A 20584-nucleotide genomic window follows, 5' to 3' on the forward strand; every position below is an offset into this window, starting at 1 on the left:
ATACTTTTACCACACTAAACATGACATCATAACATACATCAGTAAAGTTGTAGTAGTTAACTGTTAATAGAGGCAAAAAAAATCTGTGAAAGAAATAGGTCTATTGAAAGACAAGAAAGATAGCGGTGGAGCAAATGCTAGCCCCAAACTGCCCAGAGCTCACTTACTGCCTTAAACACTTAGATATAAAAGTGGACTGGAAATGCTGGGACTGAAAACATGCGGAAATAATGTCTCACTGAATCAGTGAGTCACCACCAATAATTCCAATGTGCGTGAACTGTGGGTCAGGAGAAGTTCAGAGTGATGCTAATTCTGACTTGATTAATTAAGGCTGAGTTACATTTTATACATGATGATTACAATAGACGAGACCTTCACAGACTGATTCTTTCCAGATGTACATTTAAGTGGGGATAGCTGAGATACCTAAACTATTTTGACTATTAGCATACAAAAAAGGCTTGTTTCAGCATGACACTTTTTTACACTAACCTCTTTACATATTATATGAGAGCAGGTGTTGTATCAAGTGTTACAGGGAATTGCAAATGGACAGTTTTATCTTGACAATATCCTGGAGATGGGTAGAAATGATAAAGACCATGTGAATTATTTGTAGATGGTCCCAAACAGGATAAGGGAAGATAAGTTCACTAGACAAATAAAGACATATAAGAGTTCCTTAACAAGGAAACAGCATATTATGGATATTTCACCAATAAAAATATACTGTGCAAATCAGAAGACTTGAGCCAAGTTAAGGCCATCCAAACCACAGAATGGGTTAAAACTGAGGTCATACTTAGGGCTGGTAAACTATTGTCTCATGTTTTACCATAAACTAATGATTTGTTAAGGATGGGTCTATATAGTAATAAATGACATGAGAATAAGAAAGTGTTAACATCAGACAAGGTGTTAACATAGTTTGGTCCTTATTTTTGTCTGTCAGATTGGCATGTGACACTTTGCTATATAGAATTGCCGCTATTTTACTGCACAGGTTTCAAATGATACATTTACCTTACGGTCATTGATGAAACCTGAATATCTTACAAAGAAGCTCTTAACCTGATTTGAGGACTAAAGACATTTATCCAACACCTATAGGGAAACAGGTCTGCATTGGTAAAGGATCACTAGACATTGTTATTTATCTCATTTCTAAGGAATGCCATCTTGGTAATGGTAGCATCACAGTTGTAGCTTTATGTCCTTTTTGTTAATCTATACCTACTATATTAAATTCAGTAGTGCTAAACAAAGCTTTCACTTTAATGGACTACTATCTCTTTTAGGTCTACTTCAGTTAGACAAACTCCCTAATCGTCGAACACCTATTCGTTGACCCCTTTTTGTTGAAGTTATACTTCAGCAAATGGGCGTTTTACTGAAACTTTTCACAGGGATAACCAATGGTAGGCCAGCATCTGGAATTTGCCCTTTTCCCCACTGTACTGCGATCTCGGAGTTGGTATATCTAGTTAGGGGGTAAGTTTGAAATTTTACGATTTTTTTGTTAGTCACTAGGTTGACCTACCATTGGTTATCCCTGGGAAAAGTTTTGATGAAAAGTCCATTCGCTGATGTGTAACTTTGACAAAAAGGGTTTGACGAATAGGTGTTTGGCAATTAGTGAGTTCAACTGATATAGACCCATCTCCTTCATATGACAAAGACCAGTGATTTGGCACTACAGATGCTTGGATAAGCTTGATATGTGTATAATGAGTCACCAGTGACCAACATAGTAATAAAAAAAAGAAATGTGTTGGCATTCAAGAAGCATGCCTTTGCTCCATGTTTGCATTTTCTCCTTCCCATATATTCATCAAGCCTGTTTGTTTTGGGGAAAAAATAGTAATTGACATGATCTGACTGAAAGGGATTTAGAAAGTGCTGCATTAGGTGAATAATAGTACCTGCTGAGACGTGTGTTGAGCTGCACATGGACAAGAGCATTGCAAACCTTGGTGTTTGGTAATATCTATCAGTTCCCAACACACCAGACACAGTATACATGACTGCACTTCTGAAAAAAAAAACACTTGTTTTGACTGAAATAAGGATGTGGCATGATTTTTTGAGTCATTTGGGTACTTATTTTAGATTTTAGATATGTATTGAACAAACTTTATACCCTACAGTTAGTTAATTAGCTTGTATAATTTTCTATGTAATTTGTTCCTTCCCTTTTCTAAAGATCCCACCTCCAGTTCTTTTATCCCCTTTATAATATTCAGTACTTCAGTTACATTTGTTTAGGTTATGAGTTCCGTTTTTTAATAATTGCTTTTTTTTGGCAGCCAGTACCACTAAAAGTAGTATGTCTAGACAGTTTACATCCTGTGTCCCAACTCAAACAATTATTTCCTTATTTTCAGTCACTTGTTCACACATTTCCATCAGAGTAGTCTATAGGGAATTTTTTAAATCTGCATACCTGTTAAACTCCCCCAAAACATGTTCACAGTTAACTCTGTCTTTCCCATCACACCTCCAGTAGTTGCTATTGACCTGAGTAATAATTCTAATTCAGCCAGGAATATAAAAATACCTGTGCATACCCTTTCACACAAAAAATCCTTAACCTTCTAGATTTTTTGCATTTTTGGGATGATGTCCTCCCACTGTTCCTTTGTAAACTGCCTTTCCATTTCCCAGTCTTTTCTTACCTCCTCTGATTCTTATAGTTATCAAACAATATTTTATATGCCCTAATAATTATCAAATTTTCAACAGCTGTTACTGTTGTAGACTCAACTAAAAACTTTACCAGAAATGCTCTTTCATTTAGAATTCCCATATCCCTTTCTCTTTCAATATCCTCTAATAACAGTCTCTGGTAACAAAGGACGTCTCTAACCTGCAGTTCAAACTTTTGCTTCACCTCGTCCAATACTTTTACCTCTCAAGTTATTTTCTGCTAGTGCCTTAATTTATTTGCCAGCTTTCTATAGTAAATTCCACCCCCTCTTGCCTATTTTCCATATCCCTAATTGATGTCATCCCTGTTGGCAAAATTTCCTTTTTGCTGATTTAGGAATATGATATTCTATACAGTTCTTGTTATTCTCCTTAAGGATCTGCATCCAAAACTCTACTCTGTCCTTATTTCTCAATCTCCTGTTTGTTGCTATGACTACTGTCTTGTCTGTACTCAGTTTTGCTCCATGTGCTATCAGTTTTGCATTCTAGCCCTTTATCATTTACTGATGTTCCTGCTCTAGGTCTAAGTGTAGTCCCCATCCCATCCAACCTGTGTTTGCTGCTTTATGATTTCTACTGGAAAATCATCTGAAAAATTATTTATTTTTACTGAGGTTGATTTATTATGTTAAAAGTGATGAAGTCATGACCATTGTGAATTGTAAGTTGTATAAATGTGGGACAGGAACAGAAAGATCCTGGGTTTGTCAGAATGCCAGGTAATATGTTGCCATCCCTCCCTGTTTATTGTTTTCTGCATACTGTTTTGACTGACATAGAGGACTAGTTTTTGGGGTATTATTTGTTTTTAAGCTGTTTACTCAAGTGATGTTTGGATTGGTCTTTTTGCTCTATTTTTGGCTCCTCCCACAACTGACCATCAGCTGTTCCCAATGCTTCTTCTTTTCCACCAGCACTTCTGTACACTTCTGTCCTTGCCTGGACTTAATCTAACCACATTTTGGGGCTGGTGAGGTGATTAAGGCATCATAAAGCAGCAACACATTCCTACTGAAGGAATGTTTTTCCCTTAAGGCCTAACTCCTCCCTTTCCACAAAATCATATTGTCCATGAGGTTGGCATGCAATGGACACTGCAGTACTAACCCACAGCCACATATCCCGAGTACTTCAGCATACAGGTTGGATGGGATGAGGACTACATGTAGACTTAGAGCAGGACTGTAATGCAAAACTGATGGCACATGGAGCAAAACTGAGTACAGACAAGACAGTAGTCATAGCAACAAATAGAAAATCAGAAGAAGGATAAAACTGAGACAGAAGTAAAACACAGTTGACCAAGTTATTAAGTACCTAGGATGTGTGGTTGAATACAAGGGAAGTCTGAACTGAAAAGGTGAAAAGAAGTTGAAAACTAAGGTGTACAAAACAGTGGTAGAACCATTGCCTTTGTGTGGTACAAAAACCTGATGCATGCTGTGGGACAGGCAAAGAAATGAAGACATCACAGCAGAATCCAAAGTAGCCCTAATTACAGAGAAGGAATAAGAGAATAGATAACAGTGGTTCAGGTACATATGCAGGAATGCATACCATGATTTTATTAGACAGAACTGGGAGAGACGGGAAGAAAGCATATGGAGACGAGGATGCCCAACCAAGAGATGGACGGATTGAATGATGGAAGATGTGAGGAAGGTGGGCATGATCATTGAAGAATGTAGAAGATATGATTTCACTGATTTCAGAGAAGTGCTGACAGTTGATGTGACACCCCAAACCCATATAAAACTGGGGAAAAAAGGAGATGATGATGTCCTAACTTTGTTGAGTTTCTTGTGTTTGTGGTTATAGGTAAAGCTTTTACAAGTGAAATCTTTATTTAGATTTCAATGTATCTACTTTTTCAACTGAGAAAACTCACTGAACACAAGTGTCCCTTTACAAGGGCTACCTAGGAGTACTTTCTGGTTAAGTGACTTGCTCTGTGTCACACGCCAGATGTCTTCAGAATCTGTGCATATGTTAAGGTGGCAGTGTGTTTTTGTACAAGCTGGGCTATTGCTGAGAATTTCCTTAATTTTTGCTGGATATACTTAATTTCCAACAGAAGTGTGAGGTGTCATTGATGAATAATATATCCATTTTGAGCCCAAGGCAGATCTCACATTGCCTAAGATGACTAATCAAGCTGAGCTTTGAGATCTAACTTGTGTAGTGCCAGTCTACCTTTAAGTAAGACCCTTCCTTTAAAAATAAAAATCAGAAAATTAATAATCCTAGTCAATATCTATTTATATCTTTGTCAAAGGTCTGATAAATGTTCAAGTTTTGTATTCTTATTATGATTTTTCTTTCAGAGTTCATAAGATTAGATTGTTCTAGTGCATTCAAAAATGTTGCTATTATACATAAAAATGATATTGGAGCCCTTTGAGATACAGTACATATATCTTGTAGGCATACCTCTCAACCTGAAAACATCAAAAATCTGGACAAGGCCCATGAAAAATAGGTACAAATCTGTACGCTGATTAACATAAAATTTGCGTGCATAATTATGTAACCCCGCCCACTCAAAATGGAATTGTGGGATACCAACTTTCAAATGCAAACTGAAGAACAGACAACCAAAATATGGCACCAGAGTCCCCCTGCAGCCATTATAATGTCCCATTACCTGTTTTGCCCCATTTACCATAAACACTAATATGCATACTGCTTTACTTCTACAATGATTATTTGGATTTTATTTTTACATTTTATAGCACAATGCACAAATACTAATAGACATCTGCTAAACAAAGCATTACTTTCCCACAATGAAAGACTTAGCATTAAAACTTCTCTCATTCATTGAAACAGCATTGAAACCCACGCCACATTTATTTATTTTTTATTTTACATTTGTTGGCTGGGCTAGTCTAGCTGGATACATGTCAATTTTCAGTAGAGGCCCAGGGAGATAAGCTCCAAGCATTAGTAAATTACAAAAAAAATTACAATAATTAAAAATGACTAAATTCAAATACAAAGAGATTAAAAATGTTTTCAGAGAATAAAAATTGTTTCTATGAATAATAGCTCGCAGTCTATGCAAGGTTTAAAATACAATATAAAAGTAAAAATTGTGTCTATGAATAATATCTCACAGTCTATGGAAAGGTTAGAAATACAATCGAGTACAAGAACACTCAGAATTCTCAAGTAATGATTTTTAGATCAGAGAAAGAGAAAGAGAAAAAAGCAGAAGAAAGAAAAACACAAGGGCTAGAATAAAGTTAGATTCTATTGATTAAAGCTGTAGAGGGGACAAAGGCCAGAAGGAAGGGGTATAGAAAGAAGAGCATTAAAAAGCACATCCAAAGAAAATGCATCTGGCCACAGTGGCAGTGGTGGATAAAGATTACCTTTGGGCTGTTTTCAAATCATAGGCCCCTTGCGCACAAAACAAGAAACATACATGTGTTCTTTGATACACCTTCCTGACTTTATATATTTATTGTATAATACAGCACACTTGTTAGACTTTGAGCACATTTTAAATGTATTGTTTGAGCATTTTTCCAGTAGGCAATGAAACAAAATGCATGAACCAATAATGACAAAACTGCCCAGTTCAGAGCATTTCCATCATAAAAGTCTACTTACACACACACACACACACACACACACACACATATATATATATATATATATATATATATATATATATATATATATATATATATATAAAATGACAGTAGTGTAAACCATGGGCATCTTGCACAGTTTCTCAAATTTATTTTCAGTTTCAGTTTTTTGCTTGACTTACTCTGATTTGTGTTATCAGACCAACACAATAGCTATAAATGCACAACAAAATAAACTAGGTGAACTGCATGTTTTAAGATTTCCAGTTTTTAGTCCAAGTACTGACAGACCCTCTCCTACATTCATCCTGAAGCATCAAAACTATCATTGTAATCCAGGTACTGTTAACTGGCCACTCTTGCTTCTCCACTGTCTGCAGTGGAAAAATATGTGTGTTATCTTGAATGCTGGAAAATGTACTGTACTTGTTTAAAAATATTTTCTTATAATGCAGCAGAAAACATAATTATGATTTTCTGTTCCTGAATTTAGGTTAATGATATTTTTTGCTCTTTCCACTGAGGCACAAATGCCCTTGTGCATGACATTTTCTCACTTCTGTTGTATCTGTAGCTACATCCTTGACTTGTTACACCAACCCCCTTTAAAAGTACAACAACACAATACAGTAGCAGCAATGCATCTACATACTGTGGGAGTAGAACCCACAGCCTTTTGCATCAAAAGCAAGTATTTAACCTGCTATGCTATTAATAATGCAATTAGACTCAGCATAAGCAACACTAAACTTTTCTTCCCCTGAAGATCTCAGCTCCTTGTAAAATCCACTCATAGGTTCATAGGTTCATAGGTAGATACTAGGCTATCTGCCCTATGGCATTTATAAGCCTAGCCAGAGTGTATTTGGCTTCCGCCTCCCTATTAGATTAGCCTACTGTGCCTCTGTAAAGTAGGTCACAGAAGGTACCCTTTTAAGATCAGTTTACTGTGCCTCTGTCTAGAAGGGACACAGGGGAGATCCCAGGGGTGAATTTGAGATTTCCCATCCACGCATCCAAATTTCACTTGAAGAGGGTCAGCAAGGGGCTATGTCTAACATGAATTGGGATTCTATTCCAGAGTGAGGGGAGCCTCTGGGAAATGAATCTGTCCCTCCAGCATGTCCTATTTATTTTTGTGCTGAGGTTTAGGTCCATGGAGTGTGTAGCTCTAAGGGACTTTGATTTTTTGAGGTGGAGCATGTCCATTAATTCTGGGTTTGACATGGCTTTGTACGTCAGGCATAGATCGCCTCTGAGTAGGCGGTAAGCAACTGAGTAGAGCTGGAGTTTCTTTAGTCGAGCTGCATAGGACATCTGTTTGTAGCCCATGATTCTCTTGGTGAGGTACTTTTGGGGTCTCTCCAGTTGCTGCAGGTGTCGGGTAAGGTACATTCCAAAAGGGGCATTGTATTCAATTATGGGCCTGATGAGTGACGAGTAGAGGGACACAATGACCTCTCTTGATCTAGATGCGAACCCTTTCGTGATAAGGTGGGCTATATAGAAGGTCTTTCTAACCACTTTGGCAACGTGATTATCAAAGGAAAGATTTCTATCTACATTGGTCCCCAAATCTCTAATTACTTGTTTTTCCCAAAGGGGATGACTATGCACTTTTTAGCATTTAGCTTGAGGCCGTAGCTCTGGCACCAAGCATCCGTCTCTGTGAAACCCTTTTGGAGGATGCTTGTGTCAGCTGGAGATTCGAATATGGCCCCCAGTTTGCAGTCATCTGCGAACTTTGTCAGCCATAATCTCCCTGTGTTAGCCTGAACCTCAGAGAAGTATATACAGAACAAGAGAGGTCCCAGAACTGAGCCCTGTGGGACGCCACTTGTAACTGGTTTGGATTCGGACATGGCACCTGCGATTCTGACCATGTGGGTTCTATCTCTGAGCCAGTTTGCAACCCATCTTGTGATATAGGGGTTGATATTTAAGCTGGTAAGCCTATTTATGATACTCGAGTGGGGTATTGTGTCGAAGGCTTTTGTGAGGTCCAGGTAGGCTGTGTGGACTACCTTGCCCTCATCTATGGCTTTGGTAACTGGCAAGATCTTCCCTTAACAAAGCTGAATTGGGTAGGGTCCAGTGTCTGGAGGCTCCCAATGTCTTTGTTTATGAGTTCCATAATAAGCTCCATAGCTTTACAGACCAGACTAGTCAGGCTTATGGGGCAATAGTTTCCGGGGTCCGTTGTGGCACCACCTTTGTGGAGTGGGACCACTGTAGCTGTACGCCATTCTTTGGGTACATATCCTGTAGTAAGGCTAAGTTTGAACAGTGACTTAATATGAGGGTTCAGTTCTTCTTGGAGCTCGTGTAAGACACAGCTCCAAGAAGCACTTATACTCGACACTCAACTGTATCTCTCAACTTTGCAGCACAAGAAATATGGAAAAAGCCAATATTTATTGGGGGACAAAAACCCCAAAAACAGGAACACATTTTAAACATTGCTTGTATACTTTTAGAAAGTTGCTAGAATAAAATGTGTTACCACCATGTGTTTCATTGCCAAGACTTGAACCCAGGATCCTGTGCACTACAGCCAGAGCAACATACCACTATGCAAACTCAGCAGCTTCCTGAACAATAGGAAGACTGAAACTTAAATGGCTATCATTTAGTCAATTCAGTTCTGACTTCTCACACTAGCTCTCAGCCTCTTAGCAGAAAAAACCTGGACAAATCAGTTAATGGGGGAATACAGAATTCATTTCTCAGTTCTGTTACGTTTCAGAATACTTTAAAAATGATGACAGATACAGTTCTTTTTCTCTTTCAGTGGTTTTTATTATCTACAGTACACACATGCAGGAGCCTCATGGAAAGCACCAGGGAGACTCCCAGAACAAAAGAACAAACAAGCTTATATACTGGTGATATTGCTGACAAGGCAAAAATAAAGAAATGAACCAATTAGACCATCATACAGGGCAATTAACCAATCAAAGTTTACCCGTAAACATAAGACAATTCACATAATCATATCCCTAGGCAAAAGAAGGAAAATCGGATGTATTTCCATATAAGGCACATTTCCTGCTTTCAGGCACATTCTTGCTTTTAAGCATTTTCTCGTTGCTCAGAGTTCACTCAAAGTTCACAGTAAACAATACATTTTAATACATGCAGACTGTCACATACTCAATTCCCTCAAACACATGCTTTGACTGTTCATATTTTACAATCCCCCATAACAATACGTTTTAATACATGCAGACTGTCACATACTCAATTCCCTCAAACAGATGCTTTGACTGTTCATATTTTACAATCCCCCATTTGATGCTGTGTAAGCATCATCACTTAACCTATCATACATTTGCCCCAAATCTAACATAACCATGCTACTGGTCTTTTCATTATTTGAAGACATTGTCATTTTATCATCTACATTCATAGTTGCAGGCATATAAAAATTAGGCACTTTTTTCACAGTTTTTGAAGACATTAATGTCAAGATCAATGCTTTGATTAGGAATAAGACAAGAAAAGCAACAATTGCTAATACTGCAATTAATAAAATCAACTTCAACAGTCCACCTCCCCAACCTGAGAATAGGTTGGTTAACCATGCCCACTTTGAAGCATCGGCCTCCTTGGTCTTTGAAAGTTCGGAAATTCTTTGTATCAGTTCAAGATGACTTTCAATTTTGTGCTGATTATCAGGGATAAAATGTACAGCATTCCTCCTGGATTAAAGTGCAAGTTCCTCCTTTCGCTGCAAGGGTGAAATCGAGGGCCATACGATTTTGGGGTACTACAGCCCTCATAGCAGTCAATTCATCAGTCACTAATTCTAAAGCAGAAAATGTAGCATTGCTTAGTATTTCAAGTAATTTAGATAGTTTTCTCAGTTCCCAAATTGATTTTACTGCTCCATATGATGGAATTATACCAGCCCATGATATGACATCATCACCCAAGTCCATATGGGAAAGTCCTTTGGTACTAGCATGAGCTAAGTCATGATGATAGATCCAAGAAGCATCAACTCGACCTAAAGGATTAGCAGGCTTCTTAACCTCTCGAACATTTCAAATCTTTCCTTTAGGTAATGCAGATACATGTCGAATAGCTGGAACCAGATAGCCCAAGAAACAGCTACCAGACCAGTCTCCTGGTAGCCATTTATATGCTTTTCTTCCACACACAAAATAACAATTCTCTACTTTAATGGTGATGTTGATAGGCTTAAAACGATCCCCGGCGTCCTGTAGTCTTTGGAATATCTTCGAATAAACAGTTTCTATTTTCTGGGAAAAGTTAGCTATAGAGTCCTTAACAAGTCTTTTTACAGGTGAAAAGTCCGTTACACAGCCCGAATTGTCCATAGTGCAGTTATATACCACTGTTTTGTTACAATGGCTCCACCCGACTCTGGTTTTACCAAGTTTTTGAAAACACACAGTTCCATTTTGACGGAGGAACAACTGTAATGCTATTTTGTCTTTTGAAATGACATTTGATGGATCATAGATCAAATTTGTCCAGGTTTCTTTAATTCCTAAAGGGACTATATTTAGCATCAATCCCCCATGAACAGTAGGAATAGCTGTGCAAACCCAACAGTCTGAGATGTTGAGGGATGATGCATATGCGTACTTGATTGCTTGATAAGTGTTGAAAGGTGGATGCCATACAGCTCGTTTGGTATGAGTCATGAAGGAAGCAGGAAATAGGAATGGCCACAGTAAAAATAGCAAAACAACAAGAATAATCACCAAAATCGTTGTGCAATATTTTTGTGGAAATGTTGGTTGTGCCCGAGGAGTTGGTATAATTGTATCAGTCATTTTCAGGCACTGGTACAGTATGACTGCGAGTGTGAGTAGCAATAGGTGGAGAATCTGGAGTAACAAAAGGTAGAGGTTGTTGATCTTCAGACGGAATTACCTTCTTGACATGTGATATATGAATCCCTGTGGGTGAGCCTTGTAGCCGAACTGCTGAAGAAGTGGTCAGTAGAACCAGGAATGGACCCTTTCAGCATGGTTGAAGAGCTGTTTTTCGAGAAAATGACTTGACATATAGTCTCCTGGTTGTAGTTCCGAGGACAAGAAAGGATCAGGAGTTTGCTGAGCTGCTGCTACCTGTCGATGATGAAACTGTAAAAAAGAAACAAGAGAAGTGCAATACAAGAGAATATTAGGATCAAATTCATCATATTCAGAAAAGGGCGGTGGTGGAGTCATGGGCATTCACATAGGGTGGCCTATGAGGATTTCGTGAGGAGAAAAACCTTTAGTAGGATGTACTTGAGCTCTCATGGAGAGCAAGGCTAGAGGTAGTGCCTGTACCCAAGTTAGGCCCGTTTCAGTAGTAATTTTAGCCAGTCTGTTTTGAGTGTCTGATTCATGCTTTCGATAAGGCTGGATGCTTGTGGTCTATAGGGGCAATGAAACTTGAGAGTGATGCCTAACATTTTACAAAGTGAATCAATTAATTGAGCAGTAAAATGTGTTCCACGATCCGAGTATATTTGACAGGGAACACCAAAACAAGGTACTAAATCATAACAAAGTTTCTTAGCAACAGAAATAGCATCATTCTTGGCACATGGGTAGGCTTCTAACCACCCAGAAAAAACATCAACAACAGTTAAAACATACTTAAAACAAGTACAAGGTGGAAGTTCAATAAAATCCCATTGCAAAGCACAGAATTGTCCCAGTGGTTTAGGTATGGGTTGTGTGGGAGCCATGGTGCCCTTTGAAATGTTGTACTGTAAACAAGTGAAGCACGTGCTCAAGAAATGTTGTACAGAAGCAGAAAGACCTGGAGCAAACCAATCCTTTTGGACTTGTTTTATTAATGCTTGTACCCCAACATGAGCTGGCAAGTGATATGCTTTAATAAGAGAATTTAACATGGACTTTGGGCAGACCAGTCTGCCATCTGAATGTTGCCAAATGAGATCACAGCATTTAAAACAACCTTGAGCCAGCCATGATTTTCTTTCTGATTCGGGAGCTTCAGTTTGTAATGCTTTTAACACTGTAGTATCAAAAGTAGCTATTGACTGTAGTGGCTGCAAAAATTGTCCCTGAACAGTTTGTGAAAGAGCAGCCTGTTTTGCAGCCCAGGCAGCAAAGTTATTGCCTTTGGTTTCAAAAGAGTCATTGGATTGATGTACTCGTTGAAACTTTGCTGGGTTATTGCGAATAGGCGGAAGTGATTTGGTAATGGCTTGAAAATCAACTGCTGACCACGCCCTAGGCACTACTACTGTGACTGGTTGCCCTGCATCTCTAGCATGGGCTGGATTTGGGACTTCTCTTAACGGAAATATTGTCTCTTCATCTGATGCCCATATCAGAGTCAGAGTCCGGATTAGATTTATCTGGTCCACTGTAATCGTCATTGCCTTCAATTAGAATTGGACATTGTTTATAAATCTTACCCTTATGTAAATATACGGCTTTCTTATCATAATATTTCTTGAACTGGCTAGGCCTAGGGTCAAAAAGAATTTGTGCCTTTTTCTTATTTTTTTTGTTTTTGAGCGGGTTAATCTAGGTGATGACTTACTAGAGGGTTATGTTTGTTCAGGTTGCTCTATGAGCTGTCTACTGGATTGACTGTCCAATACCTGAATTGAACTTCCAGACTTGAGTGCGGTGTGTTCTTTTCCCCGCCGACCCCCGCCCTCTGTTGTAGAGCTTACTGCTGCGTCTTGAACTTGTGAGGGCTGGTATAATGGTGGAGGAGCTGTAGGGTGTGGGGGAAACCAAGGGTTATCATCCTCAGATGATTCAGTTATTTGTAATTTATTTAGTTCTTGTACAGGATATAAACCTTTAAATGACGGTTCCTTTAAACGTTTTCCGTTTGCTACATCTAGATTAGTCGCAGTATGTCGCAGTTCCTTTATCTGCTCTTTTAGTTTCTTTTGATTATCTTTAAGACTACTAACGACCGAATCCTTTTTCCTTTCTTTGGCTTCGCACATCCAATCATTAAATGCTGCCCAACACAACCCTGGTAATCTTTCTTTCTTTTTTAACCTCTTTTGTAAATTAATCAATACATCTTTATTAAAACTACCGTTTTTAGGAAAGGCAAGATTACCATCATTTTTAGTTAGGGTGATCCACTGGTTTAAATACATACAATGTCCCGGGACACCCGATAAAACATATAACCAGCTGGTGTACCTCTTTCTGGCTCATTTATTTTTCCCGCACTCACTCCCATTTTCACACAATAAGCTAAACTTTTTTAACACAGGTTTAGCTAAGGCGTTATATAAACGTCTTTTTACCCCATTTCATTACTCCTTTCATACTTATGATGCCAGTATTTCCGTATTACCCCACTCTCATACTGCACATTTAAAAGCAGACGCCAGTATTTCCATATTATCCCACTCTCATACTGCACATTTAAAAGCAGAGAAAAAATGCATGCCATTTACCTTAAAACAACTGAATGAGAGAAATGATATATTTTTTTGCACAAAACATTTTCAAATCTTTAAGGCAGACAGACAGAGAGATGAAGAAAACACTGCAAAAACAGAAAAATCTGTTATGGGCTCTTTTATTAGCAGTATTTCTTTCACTTCCTGACTGCTGCAGCTTCTTCCCAATTTATATCCAAGTAAACGGCACCAATTGTTACATTTCAGAATACTTTAAAAATGAAGACAGACACAGTTTTATTTATTTCACATTTGTTGACCAGGAAAGTCCGACTAGGTTCCACAGATCCTGTTTTCAGCAGAGACCCGGGGAGAAATGCTGCAGAAGCATGTTTTTAGAATGTGGGAGGAAACCGGAGTACCCAGAGGAAACCCACGCAAATGCAGGGAGAACATGCAAACTCCACACAGAAGGCACCCCAGCCAAGAATCGAACTGGAGAACCTCTTGCTGTGAGGTGACAGCGTTAACCACTGCACCACTGCGCTGCTTCTTTCTCTTCTTTCTTTGAGAGTTCTTTCTCTCTTTCAGTGGTTTTTATTATCTACAGTATACACGTGCGGGAGCCTCATGGAAAGCACTAGGGAGACTCCCAGAACAAAAGAACAAACACGCATATATACTGGTGATATTGCTGACAAGACAAAAATAAAGAAATGAACCAATTAGACCATCATACAGGGCAATTAACCATTCAAAGGTTTACCCGTAAACATAAGACAATTCACATCATCATATCTCTAGGCAAAAGAAGGAAAATCGGATGTATTTCCATATAAGGCACATTTCCTGCTTTCAGGCAGACTCTTGCTTTTAAGCATTTTCTCGTTGCTCAGAGTTCACTCAAAGTTCATAGTAAACAATACATTTTAATACATACAGACTGTCACATACTCAATTTCCTCAAACACATGCTTTGACTGTTCATATTTTACAGTTCTCACCATAGCTCTCAACCTCTTTGCACAAAAAAACCTGGACAAAGCCAATAATGGGGGAATACAGCCCCAAAAATAGGGACAATTTCAAATACTGATCTTATAAACTTAGAAAATTGCTAGAATAAATGATTTTGTGTTACATGTATTTTCTAAAGAATATAAAGTCTGAAATTTAAATACTTGTCAATATTTAGTGAATTCAGTCATTCACTGATTTGCCACAAAAAAACAGAAAACCTCAGATTATATGAGGAACAGAATATAAATATGAGGCATACATCTGCAAGTATTCACAAGTGGTGGTGGGTAGGGACTTAAGGCTCTTGTTACCTGTACCCAAGGTACAAGGTTTGAGCCTGAGTACCTCCTCTAGCCACCAGGTATATTCACCTGAGGCATTACACACACACACACACTAGCCCAGTGCCCCACATCCATGCTGGATCTACCAGCTATAATCCTACCCCCCCGACTTACTTCAGTATTGCTGGGGCTGGATGTGACTCCAAAGGGCATCTTCCTGGGGACTTGGCTCATTTTTTGCTTCCATCCAGGGGGTATTTTTATTTATTTATTTTTTTTGTCTATGCTCTACCCACTCCCTTTCCCCACCCCACCCCACCCCCTCCTTCATTGATTGGGTCTAAGGACAACTCCCTTCTTTTGGAGCACAACGTTGATACTTAGAGAGTGTATCAAACACTCTCCTCCCACCCAGGATGGGCATCCCCTTTCCTTTCCTTCCCAGCTGCTCCTGTTGGTCACCTCAGCTATTAACTGAACCCAGTCAGCTGGGCCATATTCAAAGTTTTATCCTTCTCTGTCACTGGAGTAACCCAAAAGTGATTAGTTTTGTTGACCTCATCATAGCAATGATAACATGCTTGGAGTGTGGTTAAAATGAAAGTACCTGTTGGTCAAGCTGATCTAACATTTTCAAATCTTTAAGGCAGACAGACAGAGAGATGAAGAAAACACTGCAAAAACAGAAAAATCTGTTATGGGCCCTTTTATTAGCAGTATTTCTTTCACTTCCTGACTGCTGCAGCTTGTTCCCAATTCAGATCCGAGTAAACGGCACCAATTGTTACGTTTCAGAATACTTTAAAAATTAAGACAGATACAGTTCTTTCTCTCTTTCAGTGGTTTTTATTATCTACAGTAAACACGTGTGGGAGCCTCATGGAAAGCACCAGGGAGACTCCCAGAACAAAAGAACAAACAAGCTTATATACTGGTGATATTGCTGACAAGACAAAAATAAAGAAATTAACCAATTAGACCATCATATAGGGCAATTAACCAATCAAAGGTTTACCAGTAAACATAAGACAATTCACATCATCATATCTCTAGGCAAAAGAAGGAAAATCGGATGTATTTCCATATAAGGCACATTTCCTGCTTTCAGGCAGATTCTTGCTTTTAAGCATTTTCTCGTTGCTCAGAGTTCACTCAAAGTTTATAGTAAACAATACATTTTAATACATACAGACTGTCACATACTCAATTTCCTCAAACACATGCATTGACTGTTCATATTTTACAGTTCTCACCATAGCTCTCAACCTCTTTGCACAAAAAAAACTGGACAAAGCCAATAATGGGGGAATACAGCCCCAAAAATAGGGACAAATTTCAAATACTGATCTTATAAACTTAGAAAATTGCTAGAATAAATGTTTTTGTGTTACATGTATTTTCTGAAGAATATAAAGTCTGAAATTTAAATACTTGTCAATATTTAGTGAATTCAATCCTTCACTGATTTGCCACAAAAAAACAAAAAACCTCAGATTATATGAGGAACAGAATATAAATATGAGGCATACATCTGCAAGTATTCACAAGTGGTGGTGGGTAGGGACTTAAGGCTCTTGTTACCTGTACCCAAGGTACAAGGTTTGAGCCTGAGTACCTCCTCTAGCCACCAGGTATATTCACCTGAGGCATTACACACACACACACACACACACTGGCCCAGTGCCCCACATCCATGCTGGATCTACCAGCTATAATCCTACCCCCCCAACTTACTTCAGTATTGCTGGGGCTGGATGTGACTCCAAAGGGCATCTTCCTGGGGGCTTGGCTCATTTTTTGCTTCCGTCCAGGGGGTATTTTTATTTATTTATTTTTTTTGTCTATGCTTTACCCACTCCCTTTCCCCACCCCACCCCACCCTACCCCCACCTTCATTGATTGGGTCTAAGGACAACTCCCTTCTTTTGGAGCACAACTTTGATACTTAGAGAGTGTATTAAACACTCTCCTCCCACCCAGGATGGGCATTCCCTTTCCTTTCCTTCCCAGCTGCTCCTGTTGGTCACCTCAGCTATTAACTGAACCCAGTCAGCTGGGCCATATTCAAAGCTTTATCCTTCTCTGTCACTGGAGTAACCCAAAAGTGATTAGTTTTGTTGACCTCATCATAGCAATGATAACATGCTTAGAGTGTGGTTAAAATGAAAATACCTGTTGGTCAAGCTGATCTAACTGTTAATAATTTTAATAATGTGTACATATTATATAATTATGTTATGCTATCCAGAGCAAGTTTGATGAGGAAAAGGTTTGTAAATTTAAGATACTTCTCCTAAATTCAAAAGCATTCATTATATCAAAAATTAAAAGACATAGTGATCCTGAAAAAAATAGAACAAAGGGGACAAATGTTTTTTTTCTCCAAGCAGCTGACTATCAACTGTTATCAGCACATCTCCTCATTCACTAGGTCTTCCAAATCACCCACAGCCTCCCCCAAATTGTACCTAATCCACATCCAGGCTTACTCGAGACCTGCCAGGATCATATTCCACTTATTATAGCAGATCTAGGCTGCCTTTCTCCCTCCTACCAAGATGTGTGAGCTGACATTGGTTGCTAACTTCTGCCACCCCCTGTGGCATCTCCAGTGCCAGTGCTACTAATCAAACTTGCATTGACTGGGGCACAGTAAGGTCTTTATCCCACTGAACCACAGGGACACTTAGGAAGCTAACAATTTTACTATTAATGTGAAACTTCAGAATTAAATTCCGATCATCTATTCTTTTTTTTTTTATTTGTTTGTTTGTTTTGTTTTATTTTAAGAAAGACAAGGGAAAGGGTGCTAAAACACTTCATGTTTTCCTTCATTTGAGCTTTTAATATAGTATATTCACTTGTCATGTGATAGCAGAGGTGAGTATGGTTATGAGCTGCTAACAATCTTCATCCTGTAACCTAAGGTGTGATTCCCTCAGTTTCCATTTGCCTACTGTAATGTAGTTGACAAGATGGTGCTCCTAAGTCACCCTGAAAGGAGGCTTGCACCTAAAAAGGAAAAATTCCCTTGAACTTGACAGCATTATGCCATTTTTTAAAAAAATATTTTGCACTAATCTATCCATTTGGTTTGAATAATCAAATGCTTTCACAAGTGCTTCCAAATAAAATCAAAATTAGTTTGTGAAAATGCAATACTTGGCATTGTTTATTGAGTTGCAATGTAGCACACACACACACACACACACACACACACACACACACACACACACACACACACACACACACACACACACACACACACACACACACACACACACACACAGTCTGAATGTCATTGATGGTAGTAATCTCATCTTGATTCTCTGTTTATCCCTAGGACCCAACACTTATGAAGATGCAGCTGCATATATCCAAGCACAATTTGAGAGCAAGAACCGCTCCCCCAACAAGGAAATCTACTGTCACATGACATGTGCAACAGATACAGGAAACATCCAGGTGGTGTTTGACGCCGTTACTGACATCATCATTGCCAACAATCTCCGAGGCTGTGGCTTGTACTGACCATTCTGTATAGTAACTTATTTGGTAATGATTATTGAAATGCAAGTTGGTAAATAAAAGGCATAACAAAAATATATATATATAAAAAATCTTTTTAGTTAGTCTCAACAAGCTGTAAACAGAACCGAGTTTCAGCAGAACTCAGCCCTCCTTCAAATTGTCAAAAAATAAAAAATAAAAATGTAAGCCTGTAGTCTGAGCCCACCCTTCTGTCCTTTTTCTATGGTTTTAGGAAATATGTTTATTAAGATAGCACTTTTATTAATTTTGTTCTCTCAAAAAATGATTGGGGTTTGAAGACTAGAAAGGGACAGCAGAATGTTGATGTAAGTCTGGAGTAGAGGGCTGGGTTTAGTGCCTCGGTTCTGTACAGCACCTGGGTATTTTAGGACTTTTATAAAAGATGCACAGGACGGCACTGTATCAGATCTTCACATGTGGAATGTAACTTATTTCAAGTTAAGCACAGGTAGGGGGTTGGAGCATTTATAGAGATCTGTGGGAAACAGAGGGGCTTATGTCTGTCTAAAACAGAAACCTACAAAAAAAAGCAGAGGTAACCTTCACAGGCTAGACATTTTGCCCAATAATTCTCAATACATATCAGTGCCAACCTTTCCTTTGGTGGGCTTAAACATTACAAAAGAGAATAATACATAGTTATTATTTGTATAAGTGGCACTTTTTAATTGCTGTTTTCTAACTCTGTGAAGAACCTAGAGGTTTTAAGAATATTTTTAAATTATCATTCCTGGCCTCTCTTTCTCTCCGCAGAATGCCTCATGGACTCTCCTGTTGCTGTTCTTCTATTGGTAGCATGACCTTTGGCCTTTGTAAGACACAGCCTTCGTTAAACAGTAATCATGTTTTGAACATGGAATGATGGCTGTGTTTCTGTAAGTTGCTGTAAATGCAGTTTTAGCTACATCTTTAAAATTAGTAGCTCAAGGACAGGCTGAAAAACTATGTCATAGCTCAATAGCTAAAGAAACCTGTCCCCTTTTACAAAACTTTTTGCAACAGTTCCATAATGCATATATATTTTAGTTTCTTCTTGGGGTTATATATATATGGGATGTACTAGTTCACATATTTATTTATTTTTTATTTGTGCCCGTCATTGCATCTCAAGTGTACAGAAAGCAATGCTTCTTTAAACCGTGTAGTTTAAACTTGCTTTTCAGACTCTTAAATCACCCTCCAGGTTTGTACAGAAAAGCACATTACTCACTGGCCAGTAGCTAAATAAAGATGTTTCCCTTTTAGACTTTTTTGCTCTGTTGAATACTGTGTATTATACATACCACAAAATGGCTTCCTTTAATTTTTGTTATTTTCCAGTGAATGCCTCGTGCTGCTTTTTCTTCTGCCTCCTATTCTTCCTTTTAGTGAAAAGGTGTTTTTTTCTCTTTTTCCATGTGGGATGTTTGTGCTGCAAAAAATACAATCAAATGTAGTGTTTACATTAAAGCCACAATTTCCATGACCAACTTTTTGTCATTTCTACTTTGATTAGAACTTGCAACTCATTACTGTTTTACTTAAGAATTACCTTTGCTGGAACTTGCCAGACAAGCCTGTACAACAACATTTAAAAAAAGAAACACGAAGAAATAGAAAACAGTAAGCTGGGACTTTCTAAGCCTTTTATCAATCAGTGAAGTTTCTGCAATCTATTAGACACTGCCAGTCTCTTTCTCTAACTGATGGAAAAATTCATGTGTAGCTCAATAAAAAGAATGTTTGTCTGTACCTGTGGTCTCACACGGATTGATTCTTAGATAGCAGCTCCTTTGTTACATTTCCTGATTTCAAACAATTTGTGAAGGCCTACTGCATCGCTGGCAAACTTAAATAAAGAACTATGTTCTTAAAGTGGGAACATGTAAAATGTATGCTCCATATTACTGTCTGTTGTTTATTTTGAACTTTATGTACTGAATTACTAGTACTGAAAAGGCAGTAACAAGCATAAATGAAAACCAGACTACTGAGTTAAAAATGGTGAAGTATATCATTGCATCCAAGTATATAAATGCACGCACGATGAGACCAAATTATAGAAAGTA

At 38.4% G+C, this 20584-nt stretch overlaps 1 protein-coding gene across 1 annotated transcript in view; it reads left to right on the forward strand.

Annotated features, from left to right (window-relative positions):
- The window catches only part of GNAO1 (G protein subunit alpha o1), a 1256657-nt gene extending 1236390 nt beyond the window's left edge, over positions 1–20267 (forward strand). The window contains exon 8 of the mRNA XM_044081503.1: positions 18328–20267. Within this exon, the coding sequence (XP_043937438.1) occupies positions 18328–18515 (188 nt within the window). The 3' untranslated portion in view covers positions 18516–20267. The remainder of the gene's footprint in view (positions 1–18327) is intronic.
- The last annotated feature ends 317 nt before the right edge of the window (positions 20268–20584 follow it).

Source organism: Protopterus annectens, chromosome 8.part0, assembly GCF_019279795.1.
Source record: "Protopterus annectens isolate FY-2018-M chromosome 8.part0, PAN1.0, whole genome shotgun sequence".
In the NCBI taxonomy this organism is placed as follows: domain Eukaryota; kingdom Metazoa; phylum Chordata; order Ceratodontiformes; family Protopteridae; genus Protopterus; species Protopterus annectens.